This window comes from Micropterus salmoides, unplaced genomic scaffold (genome assembly GCF_014851395.1).
Source record: "Micropterus salmoides isolate LMB-PRFRI ecotype aquatic unplaced genomic scaffold, ASM1485139v1 Ms_hic_scaffold_9, whole genome shotgun sequence".
Lineage (NCBI taxonomy): Eukaryota > Metazoa > Chordata > Actinopteri > Centrarchiformes > Centrarchidae > Micropterus > Micropterus salmoides.
The window spans coordinates 3273432-3293448 of NW_024044681.1; the positions used below are offsets into that span (position 1 = coordinate 3273432).

Below are 20017 nucleotides of genomic sequence, written 5' to 3' on the forward strand. Positions count from 1 at the left end.
CACAAGAGGTAAGAATAAAGTATGTGATTTTATAATCCCCAGATGTATTTTTAGATGTAGCATTAAAGTAAATGATTAGTATGAGCTTCCAAAGAGATCCAGACGAACATTTGCAACAACACCGAAAAGACAAAACTATTCTGTCCTAGTGAAATGCTGAAATTCAGGTTTAATACTGTAAATTTACAGTCTACTATTTAAATGTATGGTCTATCCCCAGCTCCTCTAACAATCTTTATTTTGTTAATCTGCCTTTTCCTCTCACTATATTTAGATGAGGGGGTATTTATAATCTATCTTCCAGTTATATTCCCAGTCATACAGCATGTGGACGTGTCAAATATCTGCTGCCTGTGATTAAGCGAATCATTATTCTCCATATTTGGGTCACATAGTCCCTGTGTACTCTCTCAATTTGCATAATCATAGAATACCATATCAAACCCCTCTTTCTTTAGTATTTTTTCCCTCCACTGCTTACAGTCATATATTGGTGGTGAGTGTGTTTGTGTGTTTGCAGATAAGAGCAGATTTGAAGCTATGTTTTCATTCATGGACTGAAACCCTTTTGTGTGCGGTGTTTATCATCAGGAACACATACAGTGAGCTATAGGAGGGAGTTGTGTTGCTATTGTGGGCTGATAAACGCTGAATGTGGACTAATCTGTTGAATCCTTTAGATTACCAGCAACAAATAATACATTCATTTTCCTAAAGTGTTCAAATCAAGATTTAAAAACACTGCTAAATAATGGTGTTTCTTTTATAGCCAGACTAGAATACCTTAACAACTAGTGGATGGATTACCACAAGATGTTGTACACACATTGATTTTCCCCTGTAGATTAACCCTAATGACTCTGGTGATCCCTTGACTTTTCCTCCAGCACCATCATTAGGATCTGTCAACAATTATTGAATGGGTTGCAGTGAAAGTCGTTTATATTCCCCTCAGGATGAATTGTAATAACTCATTCCCATCAGCTTCAGCTGTAACTGAAACACTTTTTAGATGAATATCATTTTAAAAGATACCGTTACACCTCACGTGTGCGTTCTATCGATACCAGGTGCTATATTTTGTAAGGCAAGGCAAGTTTATTTGTATAGCACATTTCAACAACAAGGCAATTCAAAATGCTTTACATAAAACTTAAAAGCAGCACAGGGAGATTGACAAGACACATTAAGATATAAAAAGTAAAAGTCACAGTGCAGTGTACAACATTAATCCACAGCCGTGCATTTGATTTAATTAAAGGCAAGTAAAACGAAAAGGCAGTTTCAGCAGACCTGCAGTTTTCTGGGAGTTTGTTCCAGGTATACGGAGCATAAAAACTGAACGCTGCTTCTTCAGGTTTAGTTTGACTCTGGGGACAGAAAGCAGACCTGATCCCAGCCGACCTCAGAGCTCTGGATGGAAGAGAAGAAGAAGAAGGGAAGTTGCGCATGGAAACACGCGTGGGACAGAGAAAACACAAGGATATAAATTTAAATTAATATTGTTTTTATTAAAAAACATTAAACATTGTCCTTCTTAATATGTAAATGCAAACATAATGTCCTTAATCTTAATAACAAGTATATGAAATTTCATTTTTCAAACATATTGCCTAACAATCAATGCACAGCCTTACATTTCTGCTTCTAATCATATTGAGTGATTTACAGCAAAAATGTCAAACATTCTCAGTTTTAAGCTTCTTCAGTCAGATAATTTGCTGATTTTCTCTGTTTTATATTACTATTGACTGATCTTTACTTTGGACTGTTTGTTGGACAAAAAATTTCAATCAACACATTTAAAAATGTCACCTTGAGCTCTGGGAACATTTTTCACTGTATTCTAACATTTTATACAAATAATAGAAAACAGAATGATTGTCAGTTTAATCAACAATAATAATTATTGGTATTTGCAGTCTACATTTTATTAGGACCTGAAAACACGTGAAAAATATTATGAAGGATCCAAACCTGCTGATCATTGAATCAGTGGCTGCTTATACGTTAATAAATATAAATATATATGTTAATGTCAAATAGCAGTGAGCCCAGAGTCGTACCCTGAGGCACTCCAAAAACAGTGTTTGATGTCCAAAGATAACATTAGAAAGACCCTAAAATGCTAAAAATTAGCACTGCTTGTTATATTACAAGTGATATTATAAAGTAATGGAGGATGTTAGATAACAGACAAAAAGGAAGCAGAAGAAGCTGCAGCAGCCTGCCAAAGCTTAACAAATCCAGTTACATCCTGATCAGCTTTGAAGAAAGCTTAATTGCTTCTTAATTGCCTCCTTTATTAACGGAGTGTGACATTTTAGTGTTTGACTTTTCTCTGATTCCAGTGTTATTGATGTCTTTATTCTGATCCCCTCTTTGTTCGGTCATCTCTGTAACGCCAGAAGCTTCGGGGCAAAAGACAAAAACTCTTTCTCTTAAATTTCTCGCCGCAGAGTTTGTGCCAGCTTTGCATATAAATTTGCTTGTGAGTAAATCCTTCCCTCCAGGATCTCTTTTTTAACCTCAGCAGGAGCCATCAGTCTCCGGAAGACACAGGAGACTCTTCAGATTTCAGTTTGACAGGATTAAAATTAAAATCCAATTTTGTCCTTCAAAAATCCCATTGTCTTTCTGACAGTCACACCACGTGTCAGAAAGAGATGTTAGGTACAAATGTTGGTATAGGATAGAATATATAACATATTTAGTTGATCAGATATGGTCATAAAATACAAAGTCTCTAATTGTTTTTATTTAAATTGTATATATTTACTTAAATGTGTCAGCTAGCCTGTAGCTCAGAGTGCAGACTCACGCAGAGAAAATAAAGGCTAAGGAGATGAATATAAATGAAATTATAAAGCCAGATTTAAACACACAACTTAAAACAAGTGCTGGGAAGTAATCATGTGCAGTAAGACGCTGTCGGTCGTTTGTCCTCAGTGTTTCAGCTCTTGGACCTTTTTCAGGTAAAAATGGGTTAGTAATAAAATGAAAAAATAAATAAAGTAACAGTGTGTGGGATTCTTTTGATTTGAAAACACCTGACAGTAGTGCATAGTAGTGCTGTAGTGCTCGAGACCAGTCTTAAGACCACTTTTTGATGGTCTTGGTCTTGACTACAGCACTCCTGCATAATATTAAACCTCATTTCCTGCAACAGAAATCTGGAGTGAATCAGCTGCAGAGCTGCTGCAGTGTTTGACTCCAGTCCAGCAGATGTCAGGCTTTCACAACTTTACAGCATGTCTGATCACGTCTGATGAGAAGGAATCTGATAGGAAACACTGATAAATGCAATTAGCTTATCTGAGACACAACTTACAAGAAAAAGAGACTTTGCATTTTCTTTCTGTGATCTCTCCTGCTGACTGTAAAGTAAATCCAACACCTCATTGGCTGATGGCTTCTGTTGTTTTCTGACTGGAATGTAAATGAATCTTTCCGGACTTTAGAGCTGGAGTTGGAGCAGTTAATATTGGGATAAAGATTATGCAAAAGTATTGTTCCACATTTAACATATAAATGAGGAAACGCATCATCATGAATAAGCAGATGTTACACAGCAGGAGTGAAACTGTGAGATACAATGTGCAGCATGAAAAGATGCTGCACATTGAAATGATGGCAGGCCTCCCATACAGCTGTTTATACATTATTGTTAGTTTTGGTTTTGCTATTTATTTTTTGTTTTTTTTTAATGTATCAAAGTTTTAATATCAGCACGACCTATGGCGATAACATATGTTGTTATATATACACGTAAGATTGAAGAAATAAGGTTATATGTGTAGAAAAATACAAAACACACCTAAAAAGACACAAACATTTACAGTAAACATTTACATTGTAAACAGACAATAATACTCTGAAATGTATGTAGCCATTATTTATTCTGTCATATGAATGTTGAAGTAGATGTGTAAAATAATATAAATGATAAATTGTCATAGAAAAAAACATTTTCCTTCCAGATTCCCTCATGTTCCTTCTCTGATCTGAAGATGCACAGGAGCAGAGGCGCCTTGGTTTATTAGAAAATTCACATTTTTCCATCTTAAAGCCACCATGAAGCATCAGCCCTGCTGCTGCTGCTGCCGCCTCATATTGAGGATTTTCAGGTGAGCTGTACGCTTCACAGAGCTGCCACTCAGTCTCTGACAGCTGCAGCTTAAACCGAGTCACTGCAGGTGAGACGCAGCCAGAATAACAACACAACTGGACTGAGACACAAAGAACAGACACAACAAAACGGATTCCAGGAAGCTGAAGAAGAAACGACAGCAAACATTCATCAAAACAGCTTCAGTCAGAGCAGAAATGATTAATATCTGTGGTCACAACAGGCCGTCTGCCTCGTCAGCAGGGGTGGAAGAAGGGTTCGGTCTCTTTGGTGCTTTTCTCAAATCATCCTTAACATCTGCAAAACAGAAACTGCAAGTCCTTGTGTCATTAGTTACAAACAAGATAGTGAACATGTTACAATGCAACTGTGTACTGTCTGATGTAAACAATGACTAAGGTGTTGATGACAATGATTGAAAATGCTCACTCTCTCTACAGCATCTATCAACTCCAACAGTACAAAGTTAAACGTTGCAAGAGACAGCAGAGGATTCACACTATTACTGTTTGTGATGTAATTAGTTGACAGAACACGTCATTGTGAAACAGAAAATAAAAATACTGTTTTCCAGCACCGCAGAGCCCAACGGTAGATTCTCATCTACACTGAACAATTATAGAAAAATTGTTAGAGGCAGCGCTTTTGTTTTTGCCCCCATTCATCATGAGCTGAACTCAAAGATCTGAGATTTTCTCTCTGTACATAAAAGGCCTATTTCTCTCAAATACTGTTCACAAATCTGTGTCAGTGAGCTCTTCTCCTTTGCCCAGATAATCCATCCACTTCACAGGTGTGGCATATCAAAATGCTGATCAGACAGCATGGGGTTTGCACATGTGTGCCTCAGGCTGGCCACGATAAAAGGCCTCAGGCTGGCCACAATAAAAGGCCTCCGGCTGGCCACAATAAAAGGCAGGCTGGCCACGATAAAAGGCCTCAGGCTGGCCACGATAAAAGGCCTCCGGCTGGCCACGATAAAAAGGCCTCAGGCTGGCCACGATGAAAGGCCTCAGGCTGGCCACGATAAAAGGCCTCAGGCTGGCCACGATAAAAGGCCACTCCAAATTTAAAGTCTGTAACTTCCTAAAGCACAAACACACAGGTGAGATTATTTCAAACTTGTCTGTTATTGTTTAGACACAAGAATCATGACTCCTTGAACATAAAATAAATCACTTATTCTACAGTCCTCTCTCCATCACAGGGGAGTAAAATGGATGACTCTTCAAAAATATGTGGTCACATGACCAATTTATCTGTGGATAACCAGAAACAAGGGAGGGACCACAGGGTCATGTTACCCCGCTCTCCCCTACATACTGCCAGAAGGCTTATTTTATACAAAATGCATCATGTTCCTTTTACATTATTATTATATTCAATGTATTTAATTGCATTTAAATTTACAACTGTTTTCATAGTTTTTGCAATCGATTAATGGAGAAAATGATCTGTAGATTAATCCATAATGAAAAAAAACATTATTTAATAAACAATCCCAGCCAACAGTGACCTCCTGACACAAAGTCAGAGCTTCCTGAGGGGGGAGTTTGAGCTGAGCATGCGCAGTCGGCCCGCCGTCGCGCGGTAGTTTGAGGAAGTTTGGATCAGTTCTCTACCTGCTGCTGGATGTTCCGATGTTAGTTGCTACCCGTACAGGTGAGTCACTTCACGGCTTCACGTGTCCTCACACACCTCAGGAAACATCAGAGGACACGTCAGGAGATATTTAAATATATAGTATTTAAGGTCGCGTGTCGCTGAGAAGCGCAGGTTTAATATCCGGTTGATTAAAGGTTCAGCTCAGGTGTGTTTTACCTGTTAGCTGCTACCTGGCTGCTGTTAAACCCGTTGAACTGCTTCATTCTACTCTCTTTATCTGCTGTTTGTTGTTCAGTAACATCACTGCAGCCTACAGATTAGAGGTACTTTTTACTATATTTATCTGACTGCTTCAGTTACTTTGGGCTCTGGGTAATTTTTACAACGGATCACTGGAGAAAATAATCATCAATTAATTAACAGAATAGTTCAGCATCGACCAAATGCAGCAGTAAAATCCTGCTTTTACATCAAGGCGTGATGAATGTAATAGTGCAACAGTCTCAGGGGACATTTTACTTTCTGCTTCAAGTGCTTTTAATACTTTAAATACCTTTTTCCTGAATGTACTCACATACTTTTTCTCAAGTAAAATTTTCAGTGCAGTACTTTTACTTGTAACAGTATTTTTACAGTGTGGTATTAGTACTTTTACTTGGTAGTAAAGGATGTGAATTCTTCACTGCTGTAAGCACCATCAGAAGCAGTTTCCTTGTATAAACCTATTTATGTTATATCAGATTATAATAAACCAGCAGGTGACTGATTTGTGTTTTTTGCCCTTCCCTCATCAGAAATGACCTCAACATCAGATCTGGAGCAGATGGCAGAAATCGGTAACTGAGATGAACACATTCATTCATACTTTAACTTACCTTTTATTTAACCACATAAAATGTTGTTAAGAGACGCGACCGAGAGGAGCGACAGAAAACATTATTTTCAGTAAATCCCAACAACAGAAAACAGAAAACTGTCACTCGCGACCAGAGAGTATTCACATTATATCATTTTAATATTCAGTAAAGGCGTATTGGCTAATTGTTGAAACACACCGTTTCTGTTGTATCCTGTAAAACGAACTTTGTTTATATTCTCGATGTCGTCGTCTTGTTGTTTCCTGTATTTTAGGAAAACTTATGGAGATTTTGTGTTTGACCTTTTAAAGCTAAACATCTTCTGTAGTGTGTGAGGTGGATATTTGGGTAATACTGAGGAAGAATTAAACTTAGGAACTTAAAGCTGAAGAACTGGAAGCGCATTTTATTTTAACAAGTAGAAAACAATTTAAAATTGAGTTTAAAGCTTCTAACGTCACTGAGGGTCGATGACACCGTAGAAACTAACTATTTATCTGCCGCCTTTGTTCTCAATTAATCAATCAGTTGTTTGGTCTATAAAATGGTGAAAAACGTCGATTCCCAAAGTCCAAGATGACGTCCTAAATTCAGTTTACTGTCTCAGAGGAGCAAAGCCACCAGGAAATATTCACATTTAAGCTGGAATCAGAAATTTTGCCTTTTCTTTCTTTAAAAACTGCTCAAACCGATGAATCAGTTATCAGAATAATAGGTCATTTATTTAATAGTTGGCAGCTAATTGATTAATTGTTGCAGCTCCACAAACTGCAGGATCATGAAAGTGAACTGGGAGTGTTTACAGTTTGTAGACCGTCTGTGTTCTGATGTTTTTGAACCGTCACCCCAAAGAGAAGCAACATTTTCCAGTTGTACACGTGTGAATGGAATGGATTTGTATTTTTTTTTTTTTAGAGGAGGGTCGGCCCTACAATAAAATCCCGACATGTCAGGGTATCTGTTCTATACTCTGACACTGAGACATTTGAATGTTTGAATTATCAGTCAAAATAATCCAATCAGACATTTTTAAGCTCCTGAAGTCGCTCTCTGCCTCTGAACTGTTTTTAAAGTCTCTTGGTTTCGAGTTTGTCCTATTTCACCAGAGTTTCCCTCCTCCTGCCTCTCTGAACTAAACTGAGCCTTTTGTCAGGTCGACTCATTTCCTCTCTGCTATCAGACCGGCTCCGTGTTTAGAGAAAACTTCCCCGAGAGCTGCAGGATAAACATCCACAGCTCGGAACAGATGGCGGCGGGAGTTTCCACCCAGTCCTCAGGCTCGGTAATTTTAGGCACAGGGCAGATAAGCAAATCATTTAGAAGACGTAGGTGGTGCAGAGCGGGAAGCTGCGATCGAGCTGATGATCCTCCTTTTAAATAATCAGAAGGTTTATTTCAGTTTGTTTCAGAGCGGCCTTCCCTGCATGTGTTGGACACATTAGACGTAACTGTAAAAAGACACCTGCTCCTCAGTCTCGGGTCTAAAACTCCAAATAATTGTTGACATGTTTGAAATCCTTTTTGCAGAACTGCAGAAAGAGGAAGAGGAGGACGATCAGAGGTGTGTCACCGACGGTCCATCGCTTCCTCCGGCCAGCACCTTCAGTCCTGACCTTTCTCACCCGTATTATGATGTGGCTCGACACGGCATCATCCAGGTCTCCGGTCAGTACGCGCACCTTTTCTTAATTCTGAGTGATTTTGAAATGAAAATCCAAAATTCTTTTAGCTCCTGATTTTAGTTTTTTGCACCACCGTGCTCGACCTGCTCAGCAGCAAATGGACCCAGTTAGAGCCTAAAACAAAGCTCATCAGTGTGATCACAGAGCTGTAAAACCATTTCACCGTTTTATATCGAAATCCACTAATAAAATGAGCTTTGCATGAAAGTTAAAATCAGATCATAAAGATAATATCAGCCAAAACCTTATGGAACCGTGTGAAAACCAGATCGAACGTGCATCAACACTGAAGATGTTCTATAACTATATGTTATGGTCTCAGTAAATGCAGTGACCCCACAGTGACACACAGAGGGGCCTCGTGCACCAGTCTGCAGAGTTTCTCCTCTGGCTTTTGGGGAATCAGTGAAAACTGATGTCACACACGTCCGCTGCGTCTTCTAAAGGAGGAAGTGAGTTTGCTGCCGTGTGACAGCGTTTTGCAGGAAGCGGCGATGAGCGGTCAGATTAGGAGAAAAGTTGTGGTGATTGGTCAAAATTGCAAGTCGCACTGAATTCACAGGGATTTGTTGAATTAGTGTTGAGAGCTGCGACCTGAAGGGACAAACTGACCGTCGGGACATATTTTATCATTACACCGGTAACCGAACACAGCGTTAAATATGCACAGAGAGACATTAGCGTGTGCATCAGAAATACATCTGTGCGCCTTCATTAATATCAAGATTCCATATTCGACTTCCTCCAGGAACTAAATTGCAGAAAATGTTGATTATGTTGGAGAGAAACTGTTTCGAAAACGCCTGAAACTCGTGTGTTTGCTCTCCAGGTGACGACAAGTACGGCAGGAAGTTGATCATCTTCAGCAGCTGCTGTTTGCCTCCATCACACGAGCTGAACCACCGACGCCTGCTGGAGTACGTCCAGAGGAAATCCTCTTTTCTTTACCTGTATGATGCGGCTCTGCTAGAAGCTTCCTTCAGCCCAGCGTTGTGTGAAACAGACACACATATAAACATATAAACAGTTTGGCAGGAGGTTTCTGCTCCTGACTGATGAAAACAGTATTTAGCTGAACTACATCAGCTGTCAGGAGACATCGCAGAGACTTGTGTGCTGTCTGTGTGTTGATCAGAATTTAATGGTTTTCAAATGTCATTGAATCAAAAGTGGAAAAGAGACGAGCTGCAGCAGCAAAACTCGACTTAAAGAGTATCAGAATGAACTGTAAGGCAAGCCCCGCCCCCCAAAGTTCCTGTACTTTGCGAAACTACTACCCCCCCCACCAGCTGAAGATGATTGACTCATACAAAACCACATGACAGGGCTGGACATGCAGAATAACGTCTGCAGTCCGACTGGTTAGTTTAGTTTGCCTCTAAACTGTAAACTGAACTGCTGACAAACTCCGCCCCTCTGCCGGCAGGTCAGGTTACCTGCTGGCAGAGGGGGGAGGCGGAGTTTACGCAGTGACTTCACTGCTGCTGCTCCAGAAACATTTGTTTAAAATATAAATCAACTCTGATCCTGATCTGAATTTAGTCTTTAGTAAGAGAAACCTGATGAAGAACCGGCCGATCAGATCCAACCCTGCTGCGGATCAGTTTAAATCGCTTCCTGTTTAACCAACGATATTTTGTGATTAGAGTTTCTTCTGAGTGACCACGCTGCAGCCACAGCGCCGCTCCGTTTCTCTTCCTTCCTTCTCTAAACTTTAGTTTTTGCATTTACCAACAGTTGATGTGATGAGTTAGTTGTGAGTTTATTTCCCCCTGCAGGTACCTGAAGTTCACGCTGGACCAGTATGTGGAGATGGACTACATTCTGGTTTACTTCCATTACGGCCTGAGGAGCAGCAACAAGCCGTCTCTGAAATGGTTACGAGAAGCTTACAGCGAGTTCGACCGCAAGTACGTGACCTCGGCTCCAGACGCACTCCTTAGATTTCTTTTACTTGGAACTAATCTAGTAGTTAGATTTGGTTCAACTCGTGACAAATTTTGAATTTCTTTTATTACTTTTTGCAAAAAGTCTTTGGAAACCGTTTGCTGAGCAAACGACCCCACTGAGGTCAAACGGAGACCAGTCAGTCAGAACTGAAGAAGTCCTTTGGATGAGGGACAAAACGTCTTCCAGTATCTTCAACCAAGTCCAGTCGCCCGTCACTTTAACCTTCGTTGGATACCCAGCCCCGCCTACAAAGAAATTATATTAGTGCTGGGCAACGATTACAATTTTAAATTGCGATTAATCGCATTAATGTTCTGCGCAGAATTGAATAATGAATTCTAAAATAGTGTATCGTGCACTTTTAATTTAAAAGTACTGCTATGTACTCAAAAGTGCAATAACATGTAAACACTTTAAACAAATAAGGTGCTTTTTCCCAGCAGCAATAAAATATTTCTTGTAAATCTCAACTTAAACATTAATGTAATCAAATCAAATATTAAACCAAATCTGTTTGCCGCTGCCAGGGCGTGACCTTTATCCAGAGCCACGACCAGAACATCAGAACAGGCTCCTGCTGAGCAGCAGGTGTCCCTGTTAGAGGGGGGGGGAGTGCTCGCCTCACGCACGCGCCCGCCGCCGCCGCCGAGGCTGAATTGTCTTGAAGTTTTTGTACACGACGCGCAGCACAGATCGTTGGCAGAGAGACTGATCCTCGCTGTTTGAGAGTTTCCAGAATGTAAATAGTTATCAGGACATCAGCAGGAGGGAATTCACACGGCAGAGCGTCCCCGCAAAACTAGATGACGGCCTCTCAGGTGAAGTTATGTATAATTTGAACTTGAGTTAAACAGACTACAGCTGCGTAGCGCACAGAAGCCGTTGCCATGGTTACTATCCATAGAGCGGCGTCTCCCTGTCTGATCACCGGAGCAAACAGCGGCCAACACACAGCACGCCGTGTGCAGCCGCTCCACTGCGGCGTCTGGTCGCTGGTCTTGCTTTTGTCTGTTTCTCCTGCCGCTGCTGATCAACACCCCCCTCCCCCCTCCTGTGACCCAGGGTTTGACTGCATGTGTGTTCAGAGTCAGTGAGAAACACACTTTCAAAAGAATAATAACCTTAAAAAACTGCGTCAACGTGCGATAAAATAATTCTCGGCGATAATTCACGCGTTTACGTGCCCCGCCCTAAATTATATATATAAATAGATAAAATAAGAAGCTTTTCTGTTCAGTTGACCTGATATTTCCATAAAAATTTAGGAACATGTCTTTTTAACAGATACAAGAAGAACCTGAAGACTCTGTTCGTGGTTCATCCTACAAACTTCATCAGGATCGTCTGGAACATTTTCAAACCTCTGATCAGGTAAAGAAACGCCTCCTGACTCAGCTGCTGGGTCTCAGACTGACTTCACGGTAAAGTTTCTTCGTGTTTCTTCAGTCACAAGTTTGGGAAGAAGCTGACGTACGTGAACTACCTGGCTGAGCTCCGGGACCACCTGAACTACGAGCAGCTCATCGTCCCTCCCGAAGTTGTCAGGTGCTGATCTCTGTTCTCAGACCGGCATGCGGTCGACGCAGCGAATCATCAGAGTGGTTGTTTCTGTGTCGTCCCTCGCAGACACGATGAGAAGTTACGAGCTGCTCAGAAAGGCGGACCCCCTCCCTCAGTGAAGACTCCCCCGCCTCGCCCCCCCCTGCCCACGCAGCAGTTTGGTGTCAGTCTGCAGTAGTGAGTGTCCCCACAAACCAGACTCTGAATAAACCCACATCAAATCTGCCGTCTGTTCTGGGGAAACTCTAAATGTCGCGATCGATAAATGAAAGTTTGTTTTTCAGCATCAGAGAGAAGAACCGCGAGGCGATAATCCCACCTGTGCTCTCTCAGACTGTGACCTACCTGAAGCAGAAAGGTGAGTAGTGACGGTCCAGACTGTAAAAAGTCTGTTTTATATTAAATGAAACTGAATCTCTTGGAGTTTTTAACTGTTGGTCAAACAGAACAACGCACACAATGGATTAACTGATGACTTAAAAGTTGTCAAATTTAAACACATGACGTATAAAAACCACCCACCGTGTGCACATTTTAATTGTTGCATTAAAATTTGCTGTGAGTTTAAAAAAACTCTCCAAGAAAATACAGGACCTGACTGCTGGTCGACTGATGACTGACTGATATGAAAACAAATAAAAGTCATGTATAATCCCGTCATTCCTGCAGAGGCCAGTCTAACCTACATGTTATCTCAGCCGTGTGGCTGCTGTTTAAAGGAGATTCGGTTCAGACGTCATTCAGCTGCATTTTTCTCTACAGTTTGTCAGACCTCACATGACCTCAGTGCTCGGAGCTAATTACACTCATTTTGTGAGTAAAATTATTAATAAAACATGAAAGTAAGGCGGATCCTTTTCCACCTGCAGCGAGTAAATTATCTTTGAGCCCCATCGACACTTTTACTGTTATCTGGTAACTGGGAGAGAAACTTTAATCAACAACAACACAGCGGAGTACAGGTCAGGTAGACTTAAATTATCATGAATCCTCATTATTTTCTCTGGAGCTGTCAGATCTGTGGGAGAGATTCTGCAGAAAGCTGCTGAAACGCAGGAGCTGTAAAAGTCCAGGAGTTTCTCACGTGCACATTTAAAGAGGTCACTTCCCCGAACAAAGAGGAGCATTAATGCATCAGTTGCCTCCTCGTGTGGACGGCCAGAGCTGGAGGCTGCTGGATTAACAGACTGTCTCTGTGTGTCCGTCAGGTCTGAGGACGGAGGGCATCTTCAGACGGTCCCCTCGTGTGCAGCTCATCAAGGACGTTCAGAAACTCTACAACCAGGGTGAGCGGGGTCTCCCCTCCTCAGTGGCAGGGGCTCTTTTATCTCTGTGTGTTGCAGCAGATTGAGTCTGTTTCGCTCGACTTCATTAGACTAGACAGGAAGTCGTCCTGCAGACACAAACGGGGATCAGCTGGAGCCGGATTAAACCTCCACTGGTCCTGGTCCAGTTTTAGTTTAACTGATCGATCAACGTCTCATCTGCCGACTGAATGAAGCCCAGAAGGTGCGTTAATTAGAGCCTGAGCGATAAATCAACATGCTGATACTATAAATAAATGTGTTCTAAATTTGATTAGCCTCACAGCTAATGCGCTAACGCTAATGAGCGTTTAAACTAGTATTTGTTTTGTTTACCAAAATGGTAAATATATCTGCAAGGCGCTCGGCGCTGCGTCAGAAATGATTAAATCTAAACTGGAGCTGAACAAGAATCCAACACGGCTTCCTGCCAAACAAAGTTCTCTAGCTGCTCTTTCAGATGTGAAAGTCGCAGGTCCTCGTTGTGGACAGTCCTGTGCTATCAGATGTGTTTCAGAGCCGGGTGGTGGTTGAAACTGGCTTCTCGTAGCTTTGGACAGAATTTAAATTCCTGGTACAGGGAGAGACCAGATGTTTGGTTTCAGCTCTGGTGCATTAATATTTAGCAGCCTCAGGTACTTAGAAAATGTCCAGGAGTTCAACCTTTGGTGTGTTTAATGTCTCCAACCACAGACCCCAAAGACCCTGTCTGTCGGGTACTCGTGTTAATAAAGATTTATTTGAACGTCCTCAGGGAAACCTGTGGACTTCGATCAGTACTGTGACGTCCACGTTCCAGCTGTGATCCTGAAGACGTTCCTCAGAGAGCTTCCTGAACCGCTGCTCACCTTCAGAGTCTACAACCAGGTCCAGGAGCTCCTCAGTGAGTACTGGACGGGGGGGGGGGGAGTCTGTTGAGGAGGAGGAGTCTGTTGAGGAGGAGGGGTCTGTTGTTGAAGTCCTGAGTGGTGTTTCCTGTGTGTCAGATGTGGAGAGCAGTCTGCGGGTCACCAGGTGTAAAAACATCGTTGAAAGTCTTCCTGAACATCATTTCATCGTCACCAAGTTCCTGCTGAGCTTCCTGCACACGGTGCGTTCTTCTTCTGTCACTGCTGTGTGTCTGAGCACATGCTCTGTTAGTAATCTGTTAATCTCAGGTGGTTCAGGAGAGCTAATAATCTGTTAATAATCTCAGGTGTCTCGGGTGAGCTAATAATCTGTTAATAATATGTTAATAATCTGTTAATAATCTCAGGTGTCTCGAGAGCTTCATGTTAATAATCTGTTAATAATCTCAGGTGTCTCGAGAGCTTCATGTTAATAATCTGTTAATAATCTCAGGTGTCTCAAGAGCTTCGTGTTAATAATCTGTTAATAATCTCAGGTGTCTCGAGAGCTTCATGTTAATAATCTGTTAATAATCTCAGGTGTCTCGGGAGAGCTTCATGTTAATAATCTGTTAATAATCTCAGGTGTCTCGGGAGCTTCGTGTTAATAATCTGTTAATAATCTCAGGTGTGTCAGGAGAGCTTCATGTTAATAATCTCAGGTGTCTCGGGAGCTTCGTGTTAATAATCTGTTAATAATCTCAGGTGTGTCAGGAGAGCTTCCTGTTAATAATCTCAGGTGTCTCGGGAGAGCTTCCTGTTAATAATCTCAGGTGTCTCGGGAGAGCTTCCTGTTAATAATCTGTTAATAATCTCAGGTGTCTCGAGAGCTTCATGTTAATAATCTGTTAATAATCTCAGGTGTCTCGGGTGAGCTAATAATCTGTTAATAATATGTTAATAATCTGTTAATAATCTCAGGTGTCTCAAGAGCTTCATGTTAATAATCTGTTAATAATCTCAGGTGTCTCGAGAGCTTCATGTTAATAATCTGTTAATAATCTCAGGTGTCTCGAGAGCTTCATGTTAATAATCTGTTAATAATCTCAGGTGTCTCAAGAGCTTCGTGTTAATAATCTGTTAATAATCTCAGGTGTCTCGAGAGCTTCATGTTAATAATCTGTTAATAATCTCAGGTGTCTCGGGAGAGCTTCATGTTAATAATCTGTTAATAATCTCAGGTGTCTCGGGAGCTTCGTGTTAATAATCTGTTAATAATCTCAGGTGTGTCAGGAGAGCTTCATGTTAATAATCTCAGGTGTCTCGGGAGCTTCGTGTTAATAATCTGTTAATAATCTCAGGTGTGTCAGGAGAGCTTCCTGTTAATAATCTCAGGTGTCTCGGGAGAGCTTCCTGTTAATAATCTCAGGTGTCTCGGGAGAGCTTCCTGTTAATAATCTGTTAATAATCTCAGGTGTCTCGAGAGCTTCATGTTAATAATCTGTTAATAATCTCAGGTGTCTCAGGAGAGCTTCCTGTTAATAATCTGTTAATAATCTCAGGTGTCTCAGGAGAGCTTCCTGTTAATAATCTCAGGTGTCTCGAGAGCTTCGTGTTAATAATCTGTTAATAATCTTAGGTGTCTCGAGAGCTTCGTGTTAATAATCTCAGGTGTCTCGGGAGAGCTTCGTGTTAATAATCTGTTAATAATCTCAGGTGTCTCGGGAGAGCTTCCTGTTAATAATCTCAGGTGTCTCGGGAGAGCTTCCTGTTAATAATCTCAGGTGTGTCAGGAGAGCTTCCTGTTAATAATCTGTTAATAATCTCAGGTGTCTCGAGAGCTTCATGTTAATAATCTCAGGTGTCTCGAGAGCTTCATGTTAATAATCTGTTAATAATCTCAGGTGTCTCGAGAGCTTCATGTTAGTAATCTGTTAATAATCTCAGGTGTCTCGGGAGAGCTTCATGTTAATAATCTGTTAATAATCTCAGGTGTCTCGAGAGCTAATAATCTGTTAATAATATGTTAATAATCTGTTAATAATCTCAGGTGTCGAGAGCTTTGTGTTAATAATCTGTTAATAATCTCAGGTGTCTCGAGAGCTTCGTGTTAATAATCTGTTAATAATCTCAGGTGTCTCGAGAGCTTCGTGTTAATAATCTCAGGTGTCTCAGGAGAGCTTCCTGTTAATAATTTGTTAATAATCTCAGGTGTCTCGGGAGAGCTTCATGTTAATAATCTGTTAATAATCTCAGGTGTCTCGGGAGAGCTTCATGTTAATAATCTGTTAATAATCTCAGGTGTCTCGGGAGAGCTTCATGTTAATAATCTGTTAATAATCTCAGGTGTCTCGGGAGAGCTAATAATCTGTTAATAATATGTTAATAATCTCAGGTGAGCTTCATGTTAATAATCTGTTAATAATCTCAGGTGTCTCAGGAGAGCTTCCTGTTAATAATCTGTTAATAATCTCAGGTGTCTCGAGAGCTTCCTGTTAATAATCTTAGGTGTCTCGAGAGCTTCGTGTTAATAATCTGTTAATAATCTTAGGTGTCTCGAGAGCTTCGTGTTAATAATCTCAGGTGTCTCAGGAGAGCTTCGTGTTAATAATCTCAGGTGTCTCGGGAGAGCTTCGTGTTAATAATCTCAGGTGTGTCAGGAGAGCTTCATGTTAATAATCTGTTAATAATCTCAGGTGTCTCAAGAGAGCTAATAATCTGTTAATAATATGTTAATAATCTGTTAATAATCTCAGGTGTCGAGAGCTTTGTGTTAATAATCTGTTAATAATCTCAGGTGTCTCGGGAGCTTCGTGTTAATAATCTGTTAATAATCTCAGGTGTCTCGGGAGAGCTAATAATCTGTTAATAATATGTTAATAATCTGTTAATAATCTCAGGTGTCTCGAGAGCTTCGTGTTAATAATCTGTTAATAATCTCAGGTGAGCTTCATGTTAATAATCTGTTAATAATCTCAGGTGTCTCGAGAGCTTCGTGTTAATAATCTCAGGTGTCTCAGGAGAGCTTCCTGTTAATAATCTGTTAATAATCTCAGGTGTCTCGGGAGAGCTTCATGTTAATAATCTGTTAATAATCTCAGGTGTCTCGAGAGCTTCGTGTTAATAATCTGTTAATAATCTCAGGTGTCTCGGGAGAGCTTCATGTTAATAATCTGTTAATAATCTCAGGTGTCTCGGGAGAGCTTCATGTTAATAATCTGTTAATAATCTCAGGTGTCTCGGGAGAGCTTCATGTTAATAATCTGTTAATAATCTCAGGTGTCTCGGGAGAGCTAATAATCTGTTAATAATATGTTAATAATCTGTTAATAATCTCAGGTGTCTCGGGAGAGCTTCATGTTAATAATCTGTTAATAATCTCAGGTGTCTCGGGAGAGCTAATAATCTGTTAATAATATGTTAATAATCTGTTAATAATCTCAGGTGTCTCGGGAGAGCTAATAATCTGTTAATAATATGTTAATAATCTGTTAATAATCTCAGTTGTCTCTGGAGAGCTTCGTGTTAATAATCTGTTAATAATCTCAGGTGAGCTTCATGTTAATAATCTGTTAATAATCTCAGGTGTCTCGAGAGCTTCGTGTTAATAATCTGTTAATAATCTCAGGTGAGCTTCATGTTAATAATCTGTTAATAATCTCAGGTGTCTCGAGAGCTTCGTGTTAATAATCTCAGGTGTCTCAGGAGAGCTTCCTGTTAATAATCTGTTAATAATCTCAGGTGTCTCGGGAGAGCTTCATGTTAATAATCTGTTAATAATCTCAGGTGTCTCGGGAGAGCTTCATGTTAATAATCTGTTAATAATCTCAGGTGTCTCGGGAGAGCTTCATGTTAATAATCTGTTAATAATCTCAGGTGTCTCGGGAGAGCTTCATGTTAATAATCTGTTAATAATCTCAGGTGTCTCGGGAGAGCTTCATGTTAATAATCTGTTAATAATCTCAGGTGTCTCGGGAGAGCTAATAATCTGTTAATAATATGTTAATAATCTGTTAATAATCTCAGGTGTCTCGGGAGAGCTAATAATCTGTTAATAATATGTTAATAATCTGTTAATAATCTCAGGTGTCTCGGGAGAGCTAATAATCTGTTAATAATATGTTAATAATCTGTTAATAATCTCAGGTGTCTCGGGAGAGCTAATAATCTGTTAATAATCTGTTAATAATCTCAGGTGTCTCGAGAGCTTCGTGTTAATCTGTTAATAATCTCAGGTGTCTCAGGAGAGCTTCCTGTTAATAATCTCAGGTGTCTCGAGAGCTTCATGTTAATAATCTGTTAGTAATCTCAGGTGTCTCAAGAGCTTCATGTTAATAATCTGTTAATAATCTCAGGTGTCTCGGGAGAGCTTCGTGTTAATAATCTGTTAATAATCTCAGGTGTCTCGGGAGAGCTTCGTGTTAATAATCTGTTAATAATCTCAGGTGTCTCGGGAGAGCTTCCTGTTAATAATCTGTTAATAATCTCAGGTGTCTCTGGAGAGCATTGTGAACAAGATGAGCCCGTCCAATCTGGCCTGTGTGTTCGGGGTGAACCTGGTCTGGCCTCGTCACGGTTCGATCTCTCTGACCGCTCTGACCCCCATCAACATCTTCACCGAGATCCTCATCGAGCACTTCCCCACCGTGTTCGGCTCCCGCTGCCCACCTGCACAGGTAATCCCCTGAACACCTGCAGAGCAACAGCTGGCTCCATGTCCTCGGGAGTGTTTTTTACTTTTTAAAAAAACACTTTTCGGCCTGAGAGACACAAACACTCACCAGCTGGTGACGATGATGATGACGATTCCTAAAGACGTTTGCTCTCACCTGGACAGAATCTAAACGTGGGACCTCAGAAGAGGAACCTTTACACTGTGACTTTTGTTTTCCTCTTGCACCGTGATTCAGATCCATCAGCTGGTAAAAACTAAACTTTCCACTGTGTCTCTGTGCCGATGACCACGACTGAGGACAAAATCTAGCATCAATTTTGGTGAAGAACATTAATTTGTTAAGATTTTCAGGTCAGTTAATTAAAAAGACACTTGTCTGTCCATTTGGTTTCTAGAAAATGTTCTGCATTAGAATAAAATACTAGAGTTAACATTTATAAACAATACAATTAAACAATACATAAATATTTAATACAGTTTATAACGCAGTATAACGTAGATATACTTAGTGTTTATTAATGTATCTGTTAATAAATGATAATTATAGTAACATATCTTTGTAGGAGAAGTTATAATTGTTGACAAATTTTGTACTTAACTAAAATGTTGTAATATCTGCTCAGACACATTATAGTCGTTATAAACCAGATATTAAATGTTTAGTAACTGCTGATAAATGCTAAATACAGAGCGTTGGTGTTTCTCTGGGGTCTCTACCTCTGACATCTGTAATAATGTGCCGTTTCATATTTTAGAATTAGATTGTTTTTTTTTTAGTCTGCGTTGAAATGTCATAACAAGACATCGTTTTTAAAACCATTTTGAATGAATATAATTAAAGTTTAAACAGGATGTTAGCGCACAGATTTTCAATTCAGAGCGTCTTGTTACCACAATGATGCACCACACCAGCAGTAAACAGGCTGCTATATTTAGCTTCAATTTTCACTTTCATTTATTTTTTAAAGGTTTGAAGTGAGCAGAAAGTTGTACAGTGTAAAAATAAAAACACACAGCTTTTGTACCTGTTACAGTTTGTCCACCACTGTTTTCTCAAAATGAGTTTTTCCTGAGTCTGAAATCTAAACTTCAGCAGCTCTTAGAAACTTTCCAGTTTTATTCGTGACTATATTTGTTCATACATCATTCACAACCTGAAGTATAAAACATTTTAATTCCCTGTAACATGTAGATTTATGCTTGTTGACAGTATTTTCTGATTTTATGTAGTGAAAACTGAGAAATCCAAAATGTTAATGTGTGTAAACAAAATAAAATAATCATTTTGAAGCTGATTCAATCCAGTGTTCAGATATCAGTTCTTGAAATAGATGCAAATAAGTGCATATTTCATTAGAGACTGCCTCATTTGCATATTTAACTTAAAATTTCAGAAAACCTGTAATAGAAAATAATGTTCACCTGCAG

General features: G+C 40.1%; 1 protein-coding gene across 2 annotated transcripts; it reads left to right on the forward strand.

The window, feature by feature from the left end:
• The first annotated feature begins 5711 nt into the window (after positions 1-5711).
• Positions 5712-19889, forward strand: LOC119896061 (rho GTPase-activating protein 8-like). 2 transcript variants are annotated; one of them, XM_038709541.1, is made up of 13 exons: positions 5712-5791; positions 6529-6570; positions 8119-8256; positions 9103-9190; positions 10052-10183; positions 11508-11594; positions 11670-11768; positions 11850-11960; positions 12068-12141; positions 12992-13069; positions 13842-13970; positions 14074-14177; positions 18405-19889. In XM_038709541.1, exons 1-13 carry the CDS (start codon positions 5770-5772, stop codon positions 18600-18602), a joined length of 1302 nt encoding a protein of 433 aa, XP_038565469.1. In that variant the 5' UTR covers positions 5712-5769; the 3' UTR covers positions 18603-19889. The 2 variants fall into 2 exon arrangements, with proteins under 2 accessions (XP_038565469.1, XP_038565471.1); XM_038709543.1 differs by lacking the exon at positions 5712-5791 and adding an exon at positions 5919-6057.
• Positions 19890-20017: the final 128 nt, after the last annotated feature.